The sequence below is a fragment of the Sus scrofa genome, chromosome 1 (genome assembly GCF_054392235.1).
Source record: "Sus scrofa isolate SSC_HxYL_T2T_F1_AM1 chromosome 1, Sscrofa_HxYL_maternal_Yorkshire_Landrace_v2.0, whole genome shotgun sequence".
NCBI lineage: Eukaryota > Metazoa > Chordata > Mammalia > Artiodactyla > Suidae > Sus > Sus scrofa.
In genome coordinates, this window is record NC_139383.1 from 280,427,447 (window position 1) to 280,445,794 (window position 18,348).

At 49.7% G+C, this 18,348-nt stretch overlaps 1 protein-coding gene, 1 long non-coding RNA gene and 1 other non-coding gene across 17 annotated transcripts in view; 2 read left to right on the forward strand and 1 right to left on the reverse strand.

The window, feature by feature from the left end:
* MVB12B (multivesicular body subunit 12B) overlaps window positions 1-18,348 on the forward strand; it is a 492,693-nt gene that overhangs the window by 374,655 nt on the left and 99,690 nt on the right. For all 15 annotated transcript variants that reach the window (XM_084996616.1, XM_084996598.1, XM_084996539.1 and 12 more), the window contains 3 exons: window positions 1,344-1,440; window positions 8,010-8,139; window positions 11,855-11,977. In XM_084996616.1, the coding sequence (XP_084852742.1) occupies window positions 1,344-1,440; window positions 8,010-8,139; window positions 11,855-11,977 (350 nt within the window). The remainder of the gene's footprint in view (window positions 1-1,343; window positions 1,441-8,009; window positions 8,140-11,854; window positions 11,978-18,348) is intronic.
* On the forward strand, window positions 7,553-7,659 carry LOC146407277 (U6 spliceosomal RNA). Its single transcript, XR_014833246.1, has one exon. It is a non-coding gene; the product is annotated as a U6 spliceosomal RNA (small nuclear RNA).
* Window positions 11,493-16,975, reverse strand: LOC146407278 (uncharacterized). The gene is made up of 2 exons (XR_014827769.1): window positions 15,879-16,975; window positions 11,493-15,839 (listed from the first exon to the last, which is right to left on the reverse strand). It is a non-coding gene; the product is annotated as an uncharacterized LOC146407278 (long non-coding RNA).

Sequence of the window (18,348 nt, forward strand, 5' to 3'; positions counted from 1 at the left end):
TCTGGCTGAAAGCATACCCAAAAACACCATGAATTTTTTCAGCAAATAATTACCGAGCACCTGCTGTGTGCCAAGATCTATGCTAGGCTTGGATACATAGTAGAGCAGAGGTAGTTTTGGGCCTCTTGGTTCTTAAACTCTAGCAGGGAAGCAGATATTAATTAAAAACCTCACAAATATGCCATTATAAATTGATATGAAGGAAAATCGAGATGTCAAGAGAGAATGTAGCATAGAGTTTAGATGATAGGAATTCCTGATTGACTTTCAGGGATGGTGTTGACACTGGGCAGGGTGGGGTCGGGGGGCCCAGAGGTGGGGGTGCACACCCTTCTCTGAGCAGGACAGCCTGTGGAGTTGTGGGGGTGGGGAGGGGGGCAGGGGGGTGGCTCGACCAGAAACACAGAACAGGTGCACTGGGAGTGTGCTCGTGGGGGCTTGTGTGGCTGGGGCACTCGTGGAAGACGGGCATGCCCAGTGCACTGCTCGTATGCTGACAGGAGGGACTTGGGATCAGAAGCCGTAATTCTTCTTTTAAACTGGTTCTAACTAGTGAGAGGGGGAGCTCGCTTGCAAATGACTCTGAAGATTTTAATGAAATCTCTGAGGTGGCCCCACATATTTAAGTTATAGGGTAGATCTCTTTAATGCTCGTTTCTTTAGCTTGAAATGTGAGCTGCAAGTGCCAGTGTGTTTGCAGAAAATTCTCTCTTGCAGTTACAGAGTGGCGCGCTGTCTTTGAAGATATTTTTGCACTGGTTATGGGAACTGCACACTGTGGCCCCCTTGTACTACCACTGAGTAGAAACTTTAAGAGGCCCCTGTGCATGTCATTGGAGAAGATGTGTAATATTGAGGCTGCAGGGCTGTTCACTCTATTAGTTTATGATTCGTGGGTTTTTACAGACTGTAACTAGCCACGGATGTGTGTCGCTGTGCAGACTGGTGCCCACTTAGTGTCATTGGTTCTGTGAGGCTCAGATGCAGCTCCCCGGGAGCTGGTGCTCAGGGCCGAGCAGCCGTGTGGTCCTGGGACGTGTGTGCACAGCTGCCCTCTGCTGGGTTACATCTCAGGCATCTCCTGGGGTGCTGCACTGTCTTGCTGTAACCAAGGCCACCTCTGAGTGAGTGGCTTTGAGGTTGCACAGATGAAATTCCTTCCCGGGGGCCACCAGAGTCCCTGTGTAACCCCCGGGGAGCGTTCAGTGGCACCTACTCTAATTAACCTGCTGTCGTAAAGCGGCACGAGTCATTGTGTTAAATCTGCCTTTTGAAGCCAGAATGGCACACCAACCACAGGCGTGTTCAGATTAATAGTCTGTATCTCTTTTCTTTCCCCCAAGAGTCATTTAGGGAACGTGCTAGTGGATATGAAGCTCATTGACATCAAGGACACTCTGCCTGTAGGCTTCATCCCGATTCAGGAGACCGTGGACACACGTGAGTCAGCCTTTAGTACCGCTCTTCACGGGGAAAGTTTTCTGGCTCCAGGTATAGTTTTAGGCATTTTTACGTGCATTTTTTCTTCAGAAACATTTTAGGAGGCCTTACTGCACGCCCGTGAGTAAACCCTGCTGCGTTTGACCCACGTCCGCCTCGGTTCTCTAAGGAGTTTGCGGCGATGTGGGCAGCAGCGTGAAAAGGCGCAGAATGTCCTGTCCTCCCAGAACGGTGCTCGCCGCTGAATCGGCGCCCCCAGGAAGGAAGTGGAGAATCTGGCGCGAGTTTGTCCTTCGCCCATCCTCCCTGCGGTGTTGCTGAAGCCAAGCTTGGCATGAGACCCAGAAGCAAAAGGAAGAAATCAAAAGACGCCCAGGGAATACAAGTGCGATAATATCCCCATTTGGGGCTCTCGGAGCACACAAGCAAAGTCGGAAAGACTGCAAGTTAGAGTCAAAATTGAGGGACGACTCCGATCCCTGAGCAACTCCTCGCCGAGTGGTCATGTTGGGAGCGTCGTGTGGTCCTGGGGCTCCTCATGATTCTTGTCACGCACAGCATTTGTTCCATGGTGCCAGAAAGGAGTTCCCGGGTGGCTCTGTGGGTTAAGTACACTGTGTGCTCGCTGCTGTGGCTTGGGTTCGATCCCCGGCCTGGTAACTTCCGCATGCCATCGGCATGCCCCCCCCCCGCCCCCGAAAAAAAGAAAAAATAGTGCTGGAAAACCTCTGGATAGTTGAGCCTCCTCACTTTGATGTGCTGTAGCCTAACTCGTTTTATTTTAAATTACTTATGATCAACTTTAGGATAGCCGCAACATTGATGCAGAAAATAAAAACCAAATACAGAGGGTCCTTTCTTCGTCTGTGAAACTCTGCACCTCATGGTTTGTCACACACACTTTATTTTTCCATAGTTAGTCCTATTTTGTACCTACCTGCTTTTTTTGTTTTTGTTTTTGTTTTTTGCTCTTTTCTTGCAAGCATTCCTTACAGACCAGACTTTCCATATCCACACAGATCCCACATAGCTCTTGTTTTAATGAAAGAAATGGATTCCATTGTCTAGCAGACTTTACTTAATACTCTCCACACTTTTGCACCTTGGGCTGCTTTTAGTTGTTATCTCTAAATGTATTGGCTAGTAATCATAATAGTTGATATTTAGTATGTATTTTACTGTTTGCTAGACTCAGTAATGAATGCTATACTTACTTGACCTCATTTAATCTTCAGAAGACCCCCTTCAGAGGTGGGTATTATGATACGCATTTCGCATGTGAGGAAACCTGCTTAGGGACAAAAGACTCTATCCAAGGTTACGCATCTAGAAGTAGGGGAATAACTCGACTACACACGCGAGGGTAACCCCCCCCCCACACTTTTGACACAGTACCACTCTGAAAAGGCATGTGTTGAAGCACCTTTTATAGATAGATTTTTATATATTTCTGTATTGGAGTTTTGGAATAATAGCCTTACTGAGATATAATTCATCTACCACCTACCATTTCCCTGTTTAAAGCTACAATTCAGTGGTTTTTCGTATAGTCACAGAGTCGTGCAACCATTACCATAATCAATTTTAGAACATCTCATGACCCCAAAAGAAACTGCATACCCATTAGCAGTCCTTCTCCATTTCTCCCCAGCCCCTACCACCCTACCCCCTGCCCTCCCTAGGCAGCCGCTGCTCTACTTTCTGTATAGATTTGCGTGTTCTGGACATTTCACATAAGCCATATAACCATACGGCCTGTCGCCTTTTGTGTCTGACTTCTTTCACTTGGCATCATGTTTTCTTGGTAGGTCCACACTGTAGCATGTCAGCACTGCGTTCCTTTTTTACTGCTGATTAACATCCTATTCTGTGGATGCACCATTTTCCTTATCCATTTAATTGACGGACGTCTCAGTTGTTTCGCTTTGGGTTCTTATGGATAATGCTGCCCTGAACACTGATGCCCAGGCTTTGGTGTGGACATCTTTGCTCTGAATTCCCTTCTTTACCTCCCTTAGGACAGACCGAACTTGGGCTCTGGAGTTGGACTCGCCTAATATTGAGTCTGGCTCTGCCACTTACAAATGAGGGACCCTGGCAAGTGACGTCACGTTCCTGGGCCTAAGTTTCCTCATCTGTAAAATGGATGTTACCCACCTCATATTGTTGTGTTTGCATGTGTTATAGCCGTGTACATGTTTGTTTGTTTGTTTGTTTTTTCCATATCTTTGCTATTTACCTCCTTCTTTGAGGCCAGGGTCCATGTTTAATTCATCTTTGAATCACCTAAGGTACCTGCCATACCCAGTGCCTTGTTCAGAGGATGGGCTCAGTAAGATAAGCTTTAGTGCTCTCTGTTGCCAAATTAACCTCCAGAAATTCAGTCCACGTGGTCACTAGTGGTACCAGCTTGATCTGTTTTCCATGGGCCTGCCAAGCTTAGGTTTTAAAATTTGTATTTAGTTTTACCATTTGGATTTTAGTTAATTTTCGCTTAACTATTTATTAGCAAGACAGAACATTTTCACGAGTGTTGGCTTGCTACTTTTGCTCCTTCTTATATGGATGGTCTGCTTAAGAACCAAAATTGCCTTGTGGACTTGTATTAATTTCCTTCTTTTCCCTTGTGTTTTTCTTAGTTTTAAAATGTGCATGGTCATTCTTTTTGACAACTGAGTGGCTTAAAATGGCTTTATATTGATATACTGTAGAGCCACAAGGGATTTCTCATTCTGCATTTTCCTCTCAATTTGTTGAACCAGTTAAGCATGGAGGCCCAGGGCTGAGTCCTGCCTGGGCCCATGATCCAGCTGCAATGGGGCCCTGTGATCCTGAATGGGGAGTCTATCCCCTGAGCCTGGGGGTACATCGGCTGCTGCCCCAAGGACATTCTAAAGTGGGGTCCTAGCACTTCCGAACGGTGTCTTATCACACAGGGGAGAGTGGCTTTAGGGTCACCTATTCATTTAGGGTCCCATGGTCATTCCGGGGGGTCTTTACCTAGGTCCAGGTGAACCCAAGCTGAGCAGATAAACCTCTGGTGAGCTCTCTGAAGTTTGAGAGCATTTAAGGCCCTGATTTTATAAAATAAGCCAAAAAGATAAGACTCCTGTAATTAAAGTACAATTTGTTGCAATCCATATAGCACTTAAAAACTGGAAGACTGTTTGCTTTAGTAAAGTGCTGTGTCCTTTCTCTGTGTTCATTAGCATGACTGAACACATTTCTATTGACTCTGTGTAATATGTTTACTTAAAATCAGGCCTATTTAAGCATCTGTAATTAGTGGCTCCATCTCTTACCCCGAGTTTGCTGTAGATGGAGGAACGGAGCAAAGAGCAGCTGGCACAGCAAGCACATAAAATACCTGCTTCTTGTTTACCTTGAGGAAAGCCCTTGGCTCCTTCACGCTTTCAAAGGCCTGATCTTGTGAATAGTTGTTGAGGCTGCAGGGTGGCTGTGGTCGGTTTCCCCCCAGGATACCACCCCTGCTTTCTTGGATACAGTGTTTGGGGTCTGGATTCAGCATCCAGTGTTATTACTCACAGCCAGAGGATCTGAGCTAGCCCTTAGTTGCCTCCCCTAGAAAAAGAACCCGGAGTTCCCGCCGTGGCGCAGCGGAAACAAATCCGACTAGGAACCATGAGGTTGCGGGTTCCATCCCTGGTCTTGCTCAGTGGGTTAGGGATCTGGCATTGCCATGAACTGTGGTGTAGGTCGCAGACACAGCTCAGATCCTGCATTGCTGTGGCTGTGGCGTAGGCTGGCAGCTGTAGCTCCGATTGGATCCCTGGCCTGGGAACCTCCATATGCCACGGGTACAGCCCTAAAAAGCAAAAAAGGAAAAAGAAAAAAAGAAAGAAACAAGAAAAAGAACCCACAAGGTTTCTACATTTCCATCTGGCTCCCCCAGCGTATCAGCACCTGATTCTCATCTCCCTTTGGTAAAATCAAGATCAGCAGCAAGACTGCGTTTCCCTCTTTATCCTGCTCCCTGATTTAAAGGTGCTTATTTCTTGCCACAGAATTGAAAGGTCTTGAAAATCAGTGCCAAACCCTGACATACATTGTGTACTAGAGGCTCACTTAGAATAATGACAGTTACCCTTTATTGAGCACTTACTGTGTGCCAGGCACTGGGCTGAGTGAAACATGTGTGTCATCACATTTCATCCACTCACTGTCCCCATGGAATGGGCTTTTCAATAACTCCCTTTTACAGATGATGCAACCAAGGCACAGAGAAATTAAATCACTTGCCTAAGATGATGGTGTTGGAAAATTGGAGTTGAAATTTCAGCTCAGATCTGTCTGATTCATCTATTGAATGGCCACATTTGATTGAAACTTGTGTTTAAAAACCACAAATGAACAAACAGAATCACCTAGTTGGTCACCATGGATGGTTGCTAGGGCCCCAACTCATTACTCCAAGACTTGATAAATAAGAGAGAAGGATCACATTTCTATCTATCCTTTTACGTAACAGCGGGTTTCAGGGAGACCAAGTAGTTGAAATACAAAAGTTATTTTTATCTGGAAATATTTTAGCTAATAAAGGCAGAAGGAATGACAGAATTCGAAAATTGCCGTTTCGATCCTGTGAATGAAATGACGGATCTAGACAACAGTCATCAGAGGATGAGAAAACCGCCGAGAGCACTTTCGTCGGAGACTGTAACCGAGGCGCCAGGCTGACAGCGCCGGAACCCACGAGGGTGGCCCAGCTGGACTCCAGGCCCAGCACTGTGACGCCTTGGGACAGACAGGCACGGCCCCCGAAGTGTCCCGCTAAACAGTCTGAGCTCAGTCTAACGGAGCCGAGTACAGGGGAGTGACCCGCTTTCTCCAGCCTGTCAGTGCTGTGAAGATGAACGAAAGAAAACCTCACAGTCAAATTCAGTGTTGGGCCCTTGATCCAGACAAACCAGCAGTTAAGTGGCATTTTGGAGATCCTGGAGAAAACCTGGATATGGACGACTGGATGATATTAGGGAATCATTGTTCACGTAGGAATGATGATGGTGTGGCGGTCATGTCAAAAAAGAGGTCTGCCCTGGAAGCCTACTGAGATCCTGGTGGGTGACGGGACACAACATTGGTCGTGTTTCGGGGGGAGGGGGTGTCATTTTAAGTCTCCAGCAGAGCTAAAGGGAGCCGGTGGAGGAGACGAAAGCAGCTTGTCCATCCCTGACCGTGTTGACACCAGATGATGGGAACAGGGGATTCATTTCACTGTTCTCTCTACCTTGGGGAAGTGTTTGAAAATTTCGGTAATAAAAAGTGGACAGTGTTGCTTCCATGTCTTGACTCTTGTAAATAGAGCTGCAGTGAACATTGGGGTGCATGTATTTTTTCAAATTACATTTTTCTCTGGATAGATTTTTAGTTTTTAAAGGAACCTCCACATACTGTTCTCCATAGCGGTTGCACCAATTTACATTCCCACCAACAGTGTAGGAGGGTTCCCTTTTCTCCACACCCTCTCCATGTCTGTCTGTCGATAGAGGAATGGATAAAAAAAGATGTGATGCATATATACTCAGCTATAAAAAAACAACAAAATAAGGCCATTTACAGCAACATGGATGGACCTAGGGCTTTTCATACTAAGTGAAGTAAGTCAGACAAAGACAAGTATCACATGATGTCACATAAATGTGGACTCTAAAAAATGATGCAAATGAATTATTTACAAAACAGAAACAGACTGACAGACTTCGAGAACAAACTTACGGTTACCAAAGGGGAATGAAGGGAGAGGAAAGTTTAAATCAGGAGTCTGGGATTAACACATACTCGCGACTATACACAAAACAGATAATCAACAAGGACTTACTGGGGGGATGTGCTGGGGTTGTGGGATGGAAATCCTATAAAATTGGATTGTGATGATCATTGTACAACTACAAATTAATAAATTCATTGAGTAATTTTAAAAAAGGACCTACGGTGTAACACGGGGAGCTCTACTCCATATTCTGTAATGACCTATAAGGGAAAAGAATCTGAAAAAGAGTGGATATATGTGTAACTGAATCACTTGGCTGTATACCTGAAACTAACACACATTGTAAAGGAACTATACTCCAATAAAAAAAAAACAATTTTTGCGCTCGCCTCGGCAGCACGTATATTAAAATTGGAACAACATAGAGAAGATTAGCATGGCCCCTGCACAAGGATGACACGCACATTTGTGATGCAGTCCATATTTTTTAAAAACAAAATGAAAACAAAATTTTAAAGTGAAAAAGGGAAAAGTCCATGTAGTCAATTGTATTAGCGCTCGGGGTGTCTGTGTGTTCCAGTCTGATGGCTGGAGCAGTGCGCACACTGTGGCTGTGGGTTTCTTCCAGGCTGCTCCTTGCAGAGGTGTGTGTGCCCTGCTCCTCGACAGGGCATGTCAGGCGTCTGGCCCCACAGATGCAGAGCCTGCCCACTGCGGCCTGCACAGGGCAGGAGGGTGGAGCCGGGCCCGCTGGGAACCGGACGTGACGGGAGACATGGGGTTGAGATGTGGGCACCTCTGGAAGACTCATACCTTTTCTTGTTGTCCTTTCCTCCAGAGGAAGTGGCTTTTAGAAAGAAGAGGCTGTGCATTAAGTTTATCCCACGGGATTCAACGGAAGCCGCAATTTGTGACATTCGGATCATGGGCCGGACCAAGCAGGCCCCCCCTCAGTACACATTCATTGGGTGAGTCTTTTTTTTTTTTTGGTCTTTTTGCCTTTTCTAGGGCCACTCCCACGGCATATGAATGTTCCCACCCTAGGGGTCAAATTGGAGCTGTAGCTGCCAGCCTACACCACAGGCACAGCCACGCCAGATCCAGGCCGTATCTGCGACCTACACCACAGCTCACGGCAACACTGGATTCTTAACCCACTGAGCAAGGCCAGGGATCAAAGCCACAACCTGATGGTTCCTAGTCGGATTCGTTAACCGCTGAGCCAAGACGGGAACTCCCTTTGGGTGAGTCTTAATGACCCAGATTTCCTCTCTGTCTGCCCAGACGGGTCACTCTTGGGGACTCTGCCCAGACGGGTCACTCTGGGGGACTAAGTCCCGAGCCCTTTGGTGTGACATCTCATCCGTCTGCCTCCCGGCCTTAGCTCCCATTCTGCCCTCCCTGCTTGGGCGGCGGCTGGCCTCTCCTCCCGTGTGCATGCTGCCTGCTCGCTCCAAGGGCCTTTCCACCCCCGTTCTTCCGTGTGTCCATCCTTCAGGCTCTCTGGGGCCTTTCCAGATGCTGGAACCCCAAGGCATTCTCTCCTTTGTGACCTCGCTGCTTAAATTTTATGGAGCACCCGTTTGGTACCACGAGGCCAGTCCCCAAGTGTGGTGGTGAGTGAGGCAAAGGGCCTGCTCCCGTGGGCTTGATTCAGAAAGAGAGACAAGAGCACCAAACAAGAAACAAATGAGTGAGACCATTTCAGCTCTTGAAGAAAACAAAGGACAACAAGCAATGAGGGCTGCCTCAGCCAGGGACTCAGAAGCGGACGTTTGAACAGAGTCCTCAAATTCAGGAAGAAACCAGCCGTGCAGAGATTGCAAAACAGAGCCTTCGAGGCAGGACAGGTGCCGGCATCACAGCGCTGATGGTCTGGCATGTTTGGGGAGCAGAAAGCAGCTCAGTGTGGCTGGAACCCATGAGCCAGGAAGCGGAAGAGCTAACGGGGGTGCTTAGCAGGACCTTGTAGGACCAGGTGGTGGTTTGGATCTGATTCCAAACGCACTGGAAAGCCATCGGAGGTTCCACGTTGAGGATAAGCATGAATATTTCATGGTTACGTGATAATTCCGTGTGCACTTCTTCTGTCTGATAAGCAGGGACATGCTAGGGGCTCAGCACTTCTTTGCATCTTTCACCTGGTAGCCTCGGTCCCAGGCCTGGTCTAGTATTCATAAATACTAGGTACGAGGAGTCTCAGGAGTTCCCTCTGGACTCGTGATGATAAGCGACAGGCAACCCAGCCCAGGCTGAATTAAACAGAAGGAAGAATTCGTTGGCTGACGTAATAGCAGAATTCAGGGGGCAGGATGGCTTCAGGTGTGGCTGGAAGTGGATGCTCCGAGGATGTCACCAGGATAGTTTCCCCCTCTCTCCTGCTTGCTCTGATTCCTTGTTGGTAGTGAGGGGGACCTCTTTCTTAAACATGCCCCCTAGTGGAGGAATGATGGTGCAGCAGCTTCACCTACTTTTCCTCCAGGTTCAAGCCCCGAGGTAGGGAGCAAGTCTATGCTCTCCATAATTCAAGTGAAGACCAGTTCATTCCCACTGGTCTTGATTGCGCCCACTGGGGTCACGCGCCCCCTCAGCCCATCACCGCTCCCTGGAGAATGTCATTTGCTGATCAGTGGGGCCTGAGCTGAAAGTAGGGTTAGCTCCGTTGGAATCTAGGGACTAGGACTCAGGTGGCCGCCCCCCACATTCAGAGGGGAGGTAAAGACTCAGAAGTGGGGGGCGGGGGGGAGGTGGTGAAGGGATGCTGGATGGCCAGGGGATGTTCACTCGTGTCCTCAGTCAGCTGGAATTTGGGTCTCAGATTAACCATGTGAGAGATGGTTTTTGGCCCCTTGGCCACGTGCCATCTCCCTGGCCAGCTTCGTAAGCATCTCGCTTGTCCCTGTAGGTCCCCGTGGATGCGTTTTGCTACTTGGCTGTTGAGGTCGGCCTCCTGGGTCTTGCTCATTTGAGCCCAGACCTTCCTCTTTACTCTGAAAGCCATGGCCTTTCCTCGGAGGCTGCCCCTGGGTTGGGCAATAGGTAGAGCTGTGGTGTTTGCGTGAAGCCCGTGGGGAGCAGGGTCACGGAAATGAAGGTGGTTTTCCTCTCGTTTGGCCTCTTTGGCTACGGAATCTGAGTGCTGTCTTGAGATTTCATGGTCCTTGAGAAAAACTCCATGGTCAGACACTTTCTACGCACTCAGAAATCTTGTTTTGCAGTGTGGCTTCAACCCATTATGTACACAGGATTATGGAAGTAAAAAATGGTTAGGAAAATAGGAAATAGTAGGAAAATAACTGTACTTCAGGTACCTTAGGAGCAGCCACTTACATACAAGCCGTAGAAACCCGCAATTCAGTAATGAACTTTTAAAGTCTACTTTTAGTCAGCTACATGCATCGTATATATTCACTTATGATGTGTATTCAGTTTTTTTTGTTTGTTTTTTTTTTGGTCTTTTTAGGGCTGCACCCATAGCATATGGAGGTTCCCAGGGTAGGGATCGGCCTACACCACAATCACAGCAATGCCAGATCCTTAACCCACTGAGCAAGGCCAGGGATTGAACCTGCGTCCTCATGGATGCTAGTCAGATGTATTTCCACGGAGCCATGATGGGAACTCCTTCATGAGAGAATAGATTCTCACCATCTATGTCTTGATAAACAAAACTAGAATCTTCTTTGTACGATTTTTAAAAGATTGCTAAATAAAGTATATTTTTGTTTCACCTTGGGGCAAAAATTCTTTTCCAGAGGGCAATTCCAGTGTCATTTTTAAGGAAAGAGAATTCAGTGTTCAGAACTCTTTTTTCTTTAAAATGGGCACAATTACACATGTTACTTTGCAAACATTTGGGGTCATCAGCTGGGGGAGACAGAAACCTCAGACTGGGAATAGCTCCTCCAAGGCCTGACCATGGCCGTGACCAAGAGGTGGTAAAATTAGTGCAGCTGATTGGAATCCGCTGTCTCATAAGACATGCCTGGTTCAGAATCATCCCCGCAGTGTACTAAGAAGCTGCCAGAAGTATCCACTGAATGAATCGGTTCTGTTTTTGGAGAGAGAATCTTCCTCTACATCCCAAGATGCAATTCTCAGGCAGTTGAAAAGTTGGCTAAAATAATCCTGTTATAACTCCTAAGAGTGTACCTGTCGCACAAACGCTCGTGACTGTGGAGTGTGGGGCAGGAAAGGTAACGATCCTGACGCAGCGTCTCTCAGGCCCTTCTGTCACCACCCATGTTGTGGCCTCAGGGCACATGCCTCCCAAACTGACCCTGAGAATGAGGCTGACCTCAGGTGACAGGAGCTTTATCCCCGAGGCAGGGCTGGGCGAGGCTCCTGCTTCTGGCCCTAACCACACAAAGAACTTGATAAGCACATAAATACCCACAATGAAATGGCAGAATAAAAAGAATGTTGCAGGCTGAGACCCAAGGAAGATGGTGACAGCCTGTGATGGGAAGGCAGGTCCCGGGCAGGGGACGAAGATGGCCAGACAGGCGGCCAGTTGGGACAGTTGCCTTTATGTCACACTCTGATCTGTGACACCCAGAGCTCAAAGGGAGGGGATGTAACCCGTGTTTCAGGCCCTGATTCTCTTATGTGAATTGCTTTGCTGTGTTGCTCAGGTCATTTTATGCTAAACGGTGCCATGAAGCTTTCTCTTTTCTCCTCAAGGGAACTGAACAGCATGGGGATCTGGTACCGAATGGGCAGAGTACCAAGAAATCATGACTCATCTCAGCCCACAACGCCGTCCCAGTCATCGGCTGCTCCCACCCCAGCCCCCAACCTTCCCAGGTGAGGCCCTGCTGTGGTGTCCCATGCTGTCGTGTGTGTGACAGTCCTGTGGTCTTGGGCTCCAGTGCAGGACACTGTCTGTCGAACACACCCACTTCGTATCTGCTGCAACACTGCAGAAGCAGGGCGCCTTCGAGCGGTTTTACAGAACCGGTTAGACATCCTTGCATTACACGAACGGAATGCCTTCTACTGTTTGTGTTCTGCAGGCTTCTAAGACAGCAGCACATGCAGCTTAAAAACAGGCTCGCTCTTGTAAAGAGCTCCTAGCTGTCCACAGAGACATGTCTGGAGCCACGCGGTTGGGAACCCTGGCCGTGAAAGATGGAGTTCCTTCTCTGCCTTGGCCTGCAGCTTGTTTCACTCCAGGAGGGGTGGTGAATAATTTTGTTCATTTTCTCGTTTCCTTTCCCATCGAGTTACAGACTAAGAAGTAAGTAGTCTGAGCATCAGAGGATAGTGTGAAGTTCTTCAGAGGGTGTTCTTTTAATAGTTGTTTCCCCAGAGAAACTTGGGTGAGCACACGGGTCTCCGCACAGGATCTTACCTGATTTCAGCCGCGGTGGAGGTGGTCTCAGCACCTTCCACAGAAGCAGGCAGTGCAGAGAACGCGGCCAGATCCCAAAACTGCTGCATCCTTAGCAGCCATCCTGTGACAACAAGGAATGAACAGTGATAGATTTCATTTGAGAAAGGAATTAACAAAAGTAAATAAAACAAGTCAGAATTGGAGTTCCCGTTGTGGTGCAGCAGAAGTGAATCCGACTAGTATCCATGAGGATGTGGGTTTGATCCCTGGCCTCCCTCGCTCCGTGGGTTGAGGATCCAGTGTTGCTGTGAGCTGTGGTGTAGGTTGCAGACGCAGCTCAGATCTGGTGGTGCTGTGGCTGTGGTGTAGGCTGGCAGCCGCAGCTCTGATTCAACCCCTAGCCTGGACCGTCTATATGCTGCAGGTGCCGCCCTAAGATGGAAAAAAAAAAGTCTGAATTGGTGAGGGGGTGCCATTTGGAGGTGGAGGTAACATAAATGAGAATGGGTGTCAAAGCTTCCACGTGGGCAAACAGACAAACAAAATCGCTCAGGAATGGGACAAAAGTCATTATGGGGGGCCCCACCGTCCACCCCCCCTCCCCCCACCAAGTGCAGAGAAGTTGGTGGGGTGGCCGACTTCTCTGCCCCTGTTCCACAGCTGGGCTGCCACCTCCCTCGGAGGAAGGCCGCTGTTAGGAGCCGGCAGCTCAGAGGACTGTCCCTGGGGACACCCTCCTCCAGAAGGACAATCTGGGCTTTTCTCGTGGCAGTTTCAGAGGCAGAGAGCAGTACTTAAGCATAACTGCCCCTGGCATGGCCTGAAACTTCAGAGGCAGGTTTTGGTTTCACTTTGGTGTGAGGAGAGATGAGGGTTGAGCAGTGAAGTGCCTTTGGTTTAGAAAGACCAGGCTCCCCCAGCTCCGTTCAGCACTTTCCAGCTCCTTGCCCACCACCCAGAGCTCCGTCACCGCCGTGGTCACCATCCCCTGTGCTCAGGCCCGTAGCCCTGGACAGGTTACAGCTGCTCCCTGTTGTCTTCATACGGTTTGGAAGGGCCTAGAAATAGGCACGAGCAGGTTTTAACTTTCTGTGAGGTAAAGAGCCCTGATTCTCCCAGTTAAGGCAGAGAGCGTGCTCTCCGCAGAAGCTTGCTGGTCACCGTGAGAATGTGGTCACCAGGGGACCTGAGAACCAGCCCCGGGCCGCCGGGTGGAACTGGAGGTAGTGCGGCAGAACGAGCTTCAGAAGGCTTACTTATTTTATAACCTCTTGTACCAGTTTATGGTTTACAGTAGCTGCAAGGAAATTGGATCAGTTTTGTTTTACTTGCCAAATAAAACAAATGTCAAAATAGTCAATATAAAATGTATTCTAATTTGACTGAGTTAAGTCAGCCAGGGTGCGGGAGGATAATTGAATGTCACACCAATGCTTCCCAGTAAAAACCACTTGTGTGTCCCAAGCTCTTCTCTCTCACCGTGTGGCAGTTTACAGGTGGCCCACACACCTCGAGGAGCCTCCTGATTCCCCACCAATTCCTCATTTCTTAATGTTCTTTTGTTTTTCCTGGCCGGTGTCTTTGATTTTTAAAAAAGTGAAATGCTGATTATTTATTCAAGTTTTTCATTGAAGGAGTTCCCGCTGTGGCTCAGTGGGTGAAGAACCCAACTAGGATCCATGAGGATGCGGGTTCGATCCCTGGCCCTCACTCAGTGGGTTAAAGATCCCGCATTGCCACAGGCTGTGGCGTGGGACACAGACAGATGCAGCTCGGATCTTCTGTTGGCAGTTGCAGCTCTGATCTGACCCCTAGCCCTGGAACTAAAGACAAAAAAAAAATTTTTTTTCGTTGAAGCATTGTGAAATGATGGGTATATTGTTCCATGAGGCTGTAGATCTCTGTAATCCGTCCAGCAGAGGGATCTGATGGCCTCTCTCTCTGGTGTTGAGCTGTGGCTGAGGCCTGTGGGGGTCTCAGTGGCCTATAGGACAGAATCTCCACCTCTGGCTCTCAGGACTGGTCTTCTCCGTCTTGTCCCCAATCCCCAAACTTTGAACCAGTAGCTTCTTCTTCCCTTCCTGTGTTGTGCCTCTGCGCCTTTGCTCACGTGGACCCCTGTGAATCAGGTGTGTCTCACATCCCCTACATAGACGTCAGCTCAAATGCCCCCTCTCCCAGGAAGCCCTCCCTGAACGCCCTGTGCCTGTGCCAGGCTCCCCCCCGCCGCCCTGTGGAGTGCTCTCAGCCTTTGCACCTTCACTTTGCGATCATGTCCTACACTCCCTGAAGGCAGGGACTGTGTCCAGTGCGTGTTACCTCCCAGAGCTCAGCACAGATGCAGGCATATATTCTGTTTTGCAGCAAATGCTTCTCCAGCAGCCTCAGACCCTGTGCTGCAGCCTCCTCATCCCCGCCCCCAGACAACTGCTGAGTCCCTGACTCCTCAGCTTTTTCTGATTGTGAGAGGAAAGCAAGCTTGGAGAAAACCGACAATTTCAGTAACAATGAAAACACCAAATTCCATCTCCGAAGGCTCATAACCTTTGGCTGTATTTCCTTCAAGTCATTTTTCTGTGTGCTTTTTACATAGGTGATATCACATCATAAAAAAGCAAGTTTGTGTTTTGCTGCTTCTTTCTCCTGTAATATTAAACCACAAGCATAAGAAATACTTCAACTGTGGTCTTTGTGTGGACGTGGGGATCAAGTTGCAAAGCCAAGGCTGGAGTGAGAGTGTGGTGATGCGGCGCCCTCTACTGACCAAAGTTGGGGGAGGCTGGGAAGACGGGCAGGCCGGTTCCCCAGCCAGTCCCTGGGGGGAGCAGAAGAGAGCCAGGGAGGGCCAGTAGCAGACCTTGTTGCGTTCCTGAGCTTGAGCTTCTGTCTCAAAGCTATAAAACATGCTCTGCCCCCATTTCTTTGGTTCAAAGAATTTCTGCCATTTTTTTTGAGAGCTGTCATCCCCAGCTTATTTCAGCTAAAAGGGGCAGTTGGTGGAGCTTTTCAGAGACGGTGGGTCATCACCTGAGGACCTCACGTCCTAGAGAACCACCTTCTCTTTCCAGAGCAGTCACCACCCCTCGGAATGAGCCCTTCCTGTCTTTTTCTTCCCTGTTGTTGCAGAGACTGCCGGTCCCAGGGCCAGATTCAGAGTGGTCCTTTCAGGATGGGCAGGCCCCTTGGCCACATCCTGTGAATTGGACACGGTGTTTGAAGTTCATGGCAAAAGGCAGAATAAGATGGGTTGGCAGAGCTCCTCTTCCTCATCCAGTGGATGGTTCTCTCTCTCTCCCCCTCTCTCTCTCTCTCTCTCTCTCTCTCTCTCTCTCTCTCTCTCTCTCTCCCTCTCTCTCTCTCTTTCTCTCTCACACACACACACCTGTGCCTCATTTGTGGAATCTTGACAGTGTCCACGTGAAGAGGGCATGCCACTTCTTCTGGGGGCTGGGTGCCTCCGTTTTCTCTCTGGGCGCCAGTGCAGCTTCTTCCTCTGCGCATCTCCTCACGCACGCTGGTCCTCAGGTGTGATCCCACGCTCCCATGTCTTCCAGGCGGGTGTGTATGGGCAAATGTCAGGGTCCCTGGGTCCGGGCTCCTCTGATTCTCCTCTGTGCTGCCACCTTGGGGCAGGTGCACCTAGAGGAGGCCCCTTCCCGCTTCAGCCAGGGCAGCCCCACTCCTCTCTTATACGCTGGCTCTCACTCTGATTCTGCTGGAAACAGAAGGTTCTGCTGCTGCCGGTACCAAGGTTTGGCAAAGCTCGGCGAGGCAAGTGGACGTGCATTTGCTGGAGCCCCAGTAGCCCTGGAGTGTTGTTGAATGAGGGGCCCTGGTGGACTGCTGCCCCCGGCTTGCTGAACAGTGGAACCGGTGGCTTGATAAAGACATCAGAGGCATGCTTATCAAATTTGCAGATGACACAGAGTCATTAGGGAGAGCTGATGTGCTGAGTGACAGAATCAATACTCCACATCTCCTCTGCAGCAGGGACACCCGGCTGCAAGCAGGAGATGAAAGGTGATGGGCGAAAACAGACGCCCCCCCCCCCACCACGAGGTTCAAAAATCAATGCACAGGAAGCAGAGTGAGGCAACCTGGCTTAGCAGCAGTTCGTGTGAAGTGATAGGGCCGGGCACGAGCTTGGGTTACATGGATGCAGCCTGGAGTTCACAGTGGGGCACAGCCTGCACCTGTCGCGTGCAGCAGGAGGGTCATGTCCACCGCCATGCACCCCCTGGTAAAAGCTGCCTGAATCAAGCATTGAACTCGAGTGTGAGGAATCACTGAGTTTTGCTCTCAGTAGCGATGCGGCAGCGGGCTTCAGGTGTCTAAATGGCCAGGGTGTGGAAGGGGAGGTAGAAGTGTTTCCAGGTGGGGTGGGGCATTGGGAAAATTAGATCCAGTGGGCTGAAGTTACAAGGAGTTAGGCTTGGGCTTAACATTTAAAAAAAAAAAGAAAAAAAAAAGTTAATAAAGAGAGCTTCCCAAGAGTAAAAATCCCCTTGGCATTGAAGATGACCTGAGAGGTCGCGTGCATGCAACTGCTGGCAGGAGTCAGACCTTCAGTGGTTCTTCTTAAGCTTTATGAGAAATGTACCATATTCCCCGTCTCCACCCCCAGAAATCCAAGTTTAGCAGAGCCGCATGATAGGGCCACAGATTCCTTGCCACAGTGACTCCAGGGAGCTCCGGGGGGTCTGTCGCCTGGGCCTGCTCACAACCTTTTCAGTGCTTCCTCCCGCTCTGACTTGGAGCCGTGCAGCTTCTGCTCACCAGCACCAGTGTGGGGACAGAGCTTGGAGGCCTGCGGGGTGGCTGCCGTGGCGCCCTGCCCGGGATGGAGGGCACCGAGGCCCCTGGGCGGTGCTGCTGCCCCGCATCTCCATCCCAGTGTGGGCACGCAAGGAGCTGAACTGCGCGTATTTTTTGGTCCCTTTCAGAGTCCAGCTGAAATAAGTCATTGGAGCTCTAGAGCGCTGGGATTTGCGGGGCATTTCCCAGCTCTGCGGACATGAGCCAGGGTGGACCCTGTGGCTGCAGGGGCTCGGCTCTGCCCCACCTGCCCCCCCGGGGTGCTGAGGCTTGCACACCGCGGTCCTTGAGAAACTGCCGCCAGAAGTCTGCTCCCCGGACTTCGGGCCGTGGGCTCATCCTGTGACCCTCCACTGACACTGTCCCCGTAACCCCTGGGAGAAAGAGTCCTCTTCCCTCCCAGAGCCTTTCCTGGTGCTGGAGCCCTGCCTACAGCCTCTGCCCTCGAGGCACCGACTCCCAGGAGCCTCTCCCCGGAGTCAGTTGGGGCCGAGCTTCCCTTATAAGGCGTGCGGTGCTGCTCCGAGTTGTTGCAGTAATCTTTCGGTGACGTGTCAGCTCCTAGCAAGTTGTCAGTCACAGGTTCCGAAGTATGTTTCCTAGTGACAGACATAATTGTACTTAACTTTTTGCATGGATGTTATCAATCTGTGACAGATACTCTGGGAAATGGGGCATTTTGATTGCAGATGATCTGTCACATGCATTTAGTCTTCCTCTCAGGGACACCAGGATTCAGTCACAACTTTTGCATGTCGGTGTCAGGTTTTGAGAACATAGATCCTCGCTGACCTCAAAAATCGTTCCGTCACTCCGGTCCCAGGGCTGTCATCTAAAAGGTTAATGGCTCTTCGTACAGGAGAGAAAACACCCTGCCACCACGGTGATCTGGTATTCAGGCCATGCACGCCCAGGCTCGTCCCCACCACGTCCCTCGTCCCAGCCCCCCTGACCCCACCTTCTGCGGATGAAGGATCAACCGTGCTGCTTGATCCACCCGCAGAACAAGCCGGGAGCGGGGACTCAC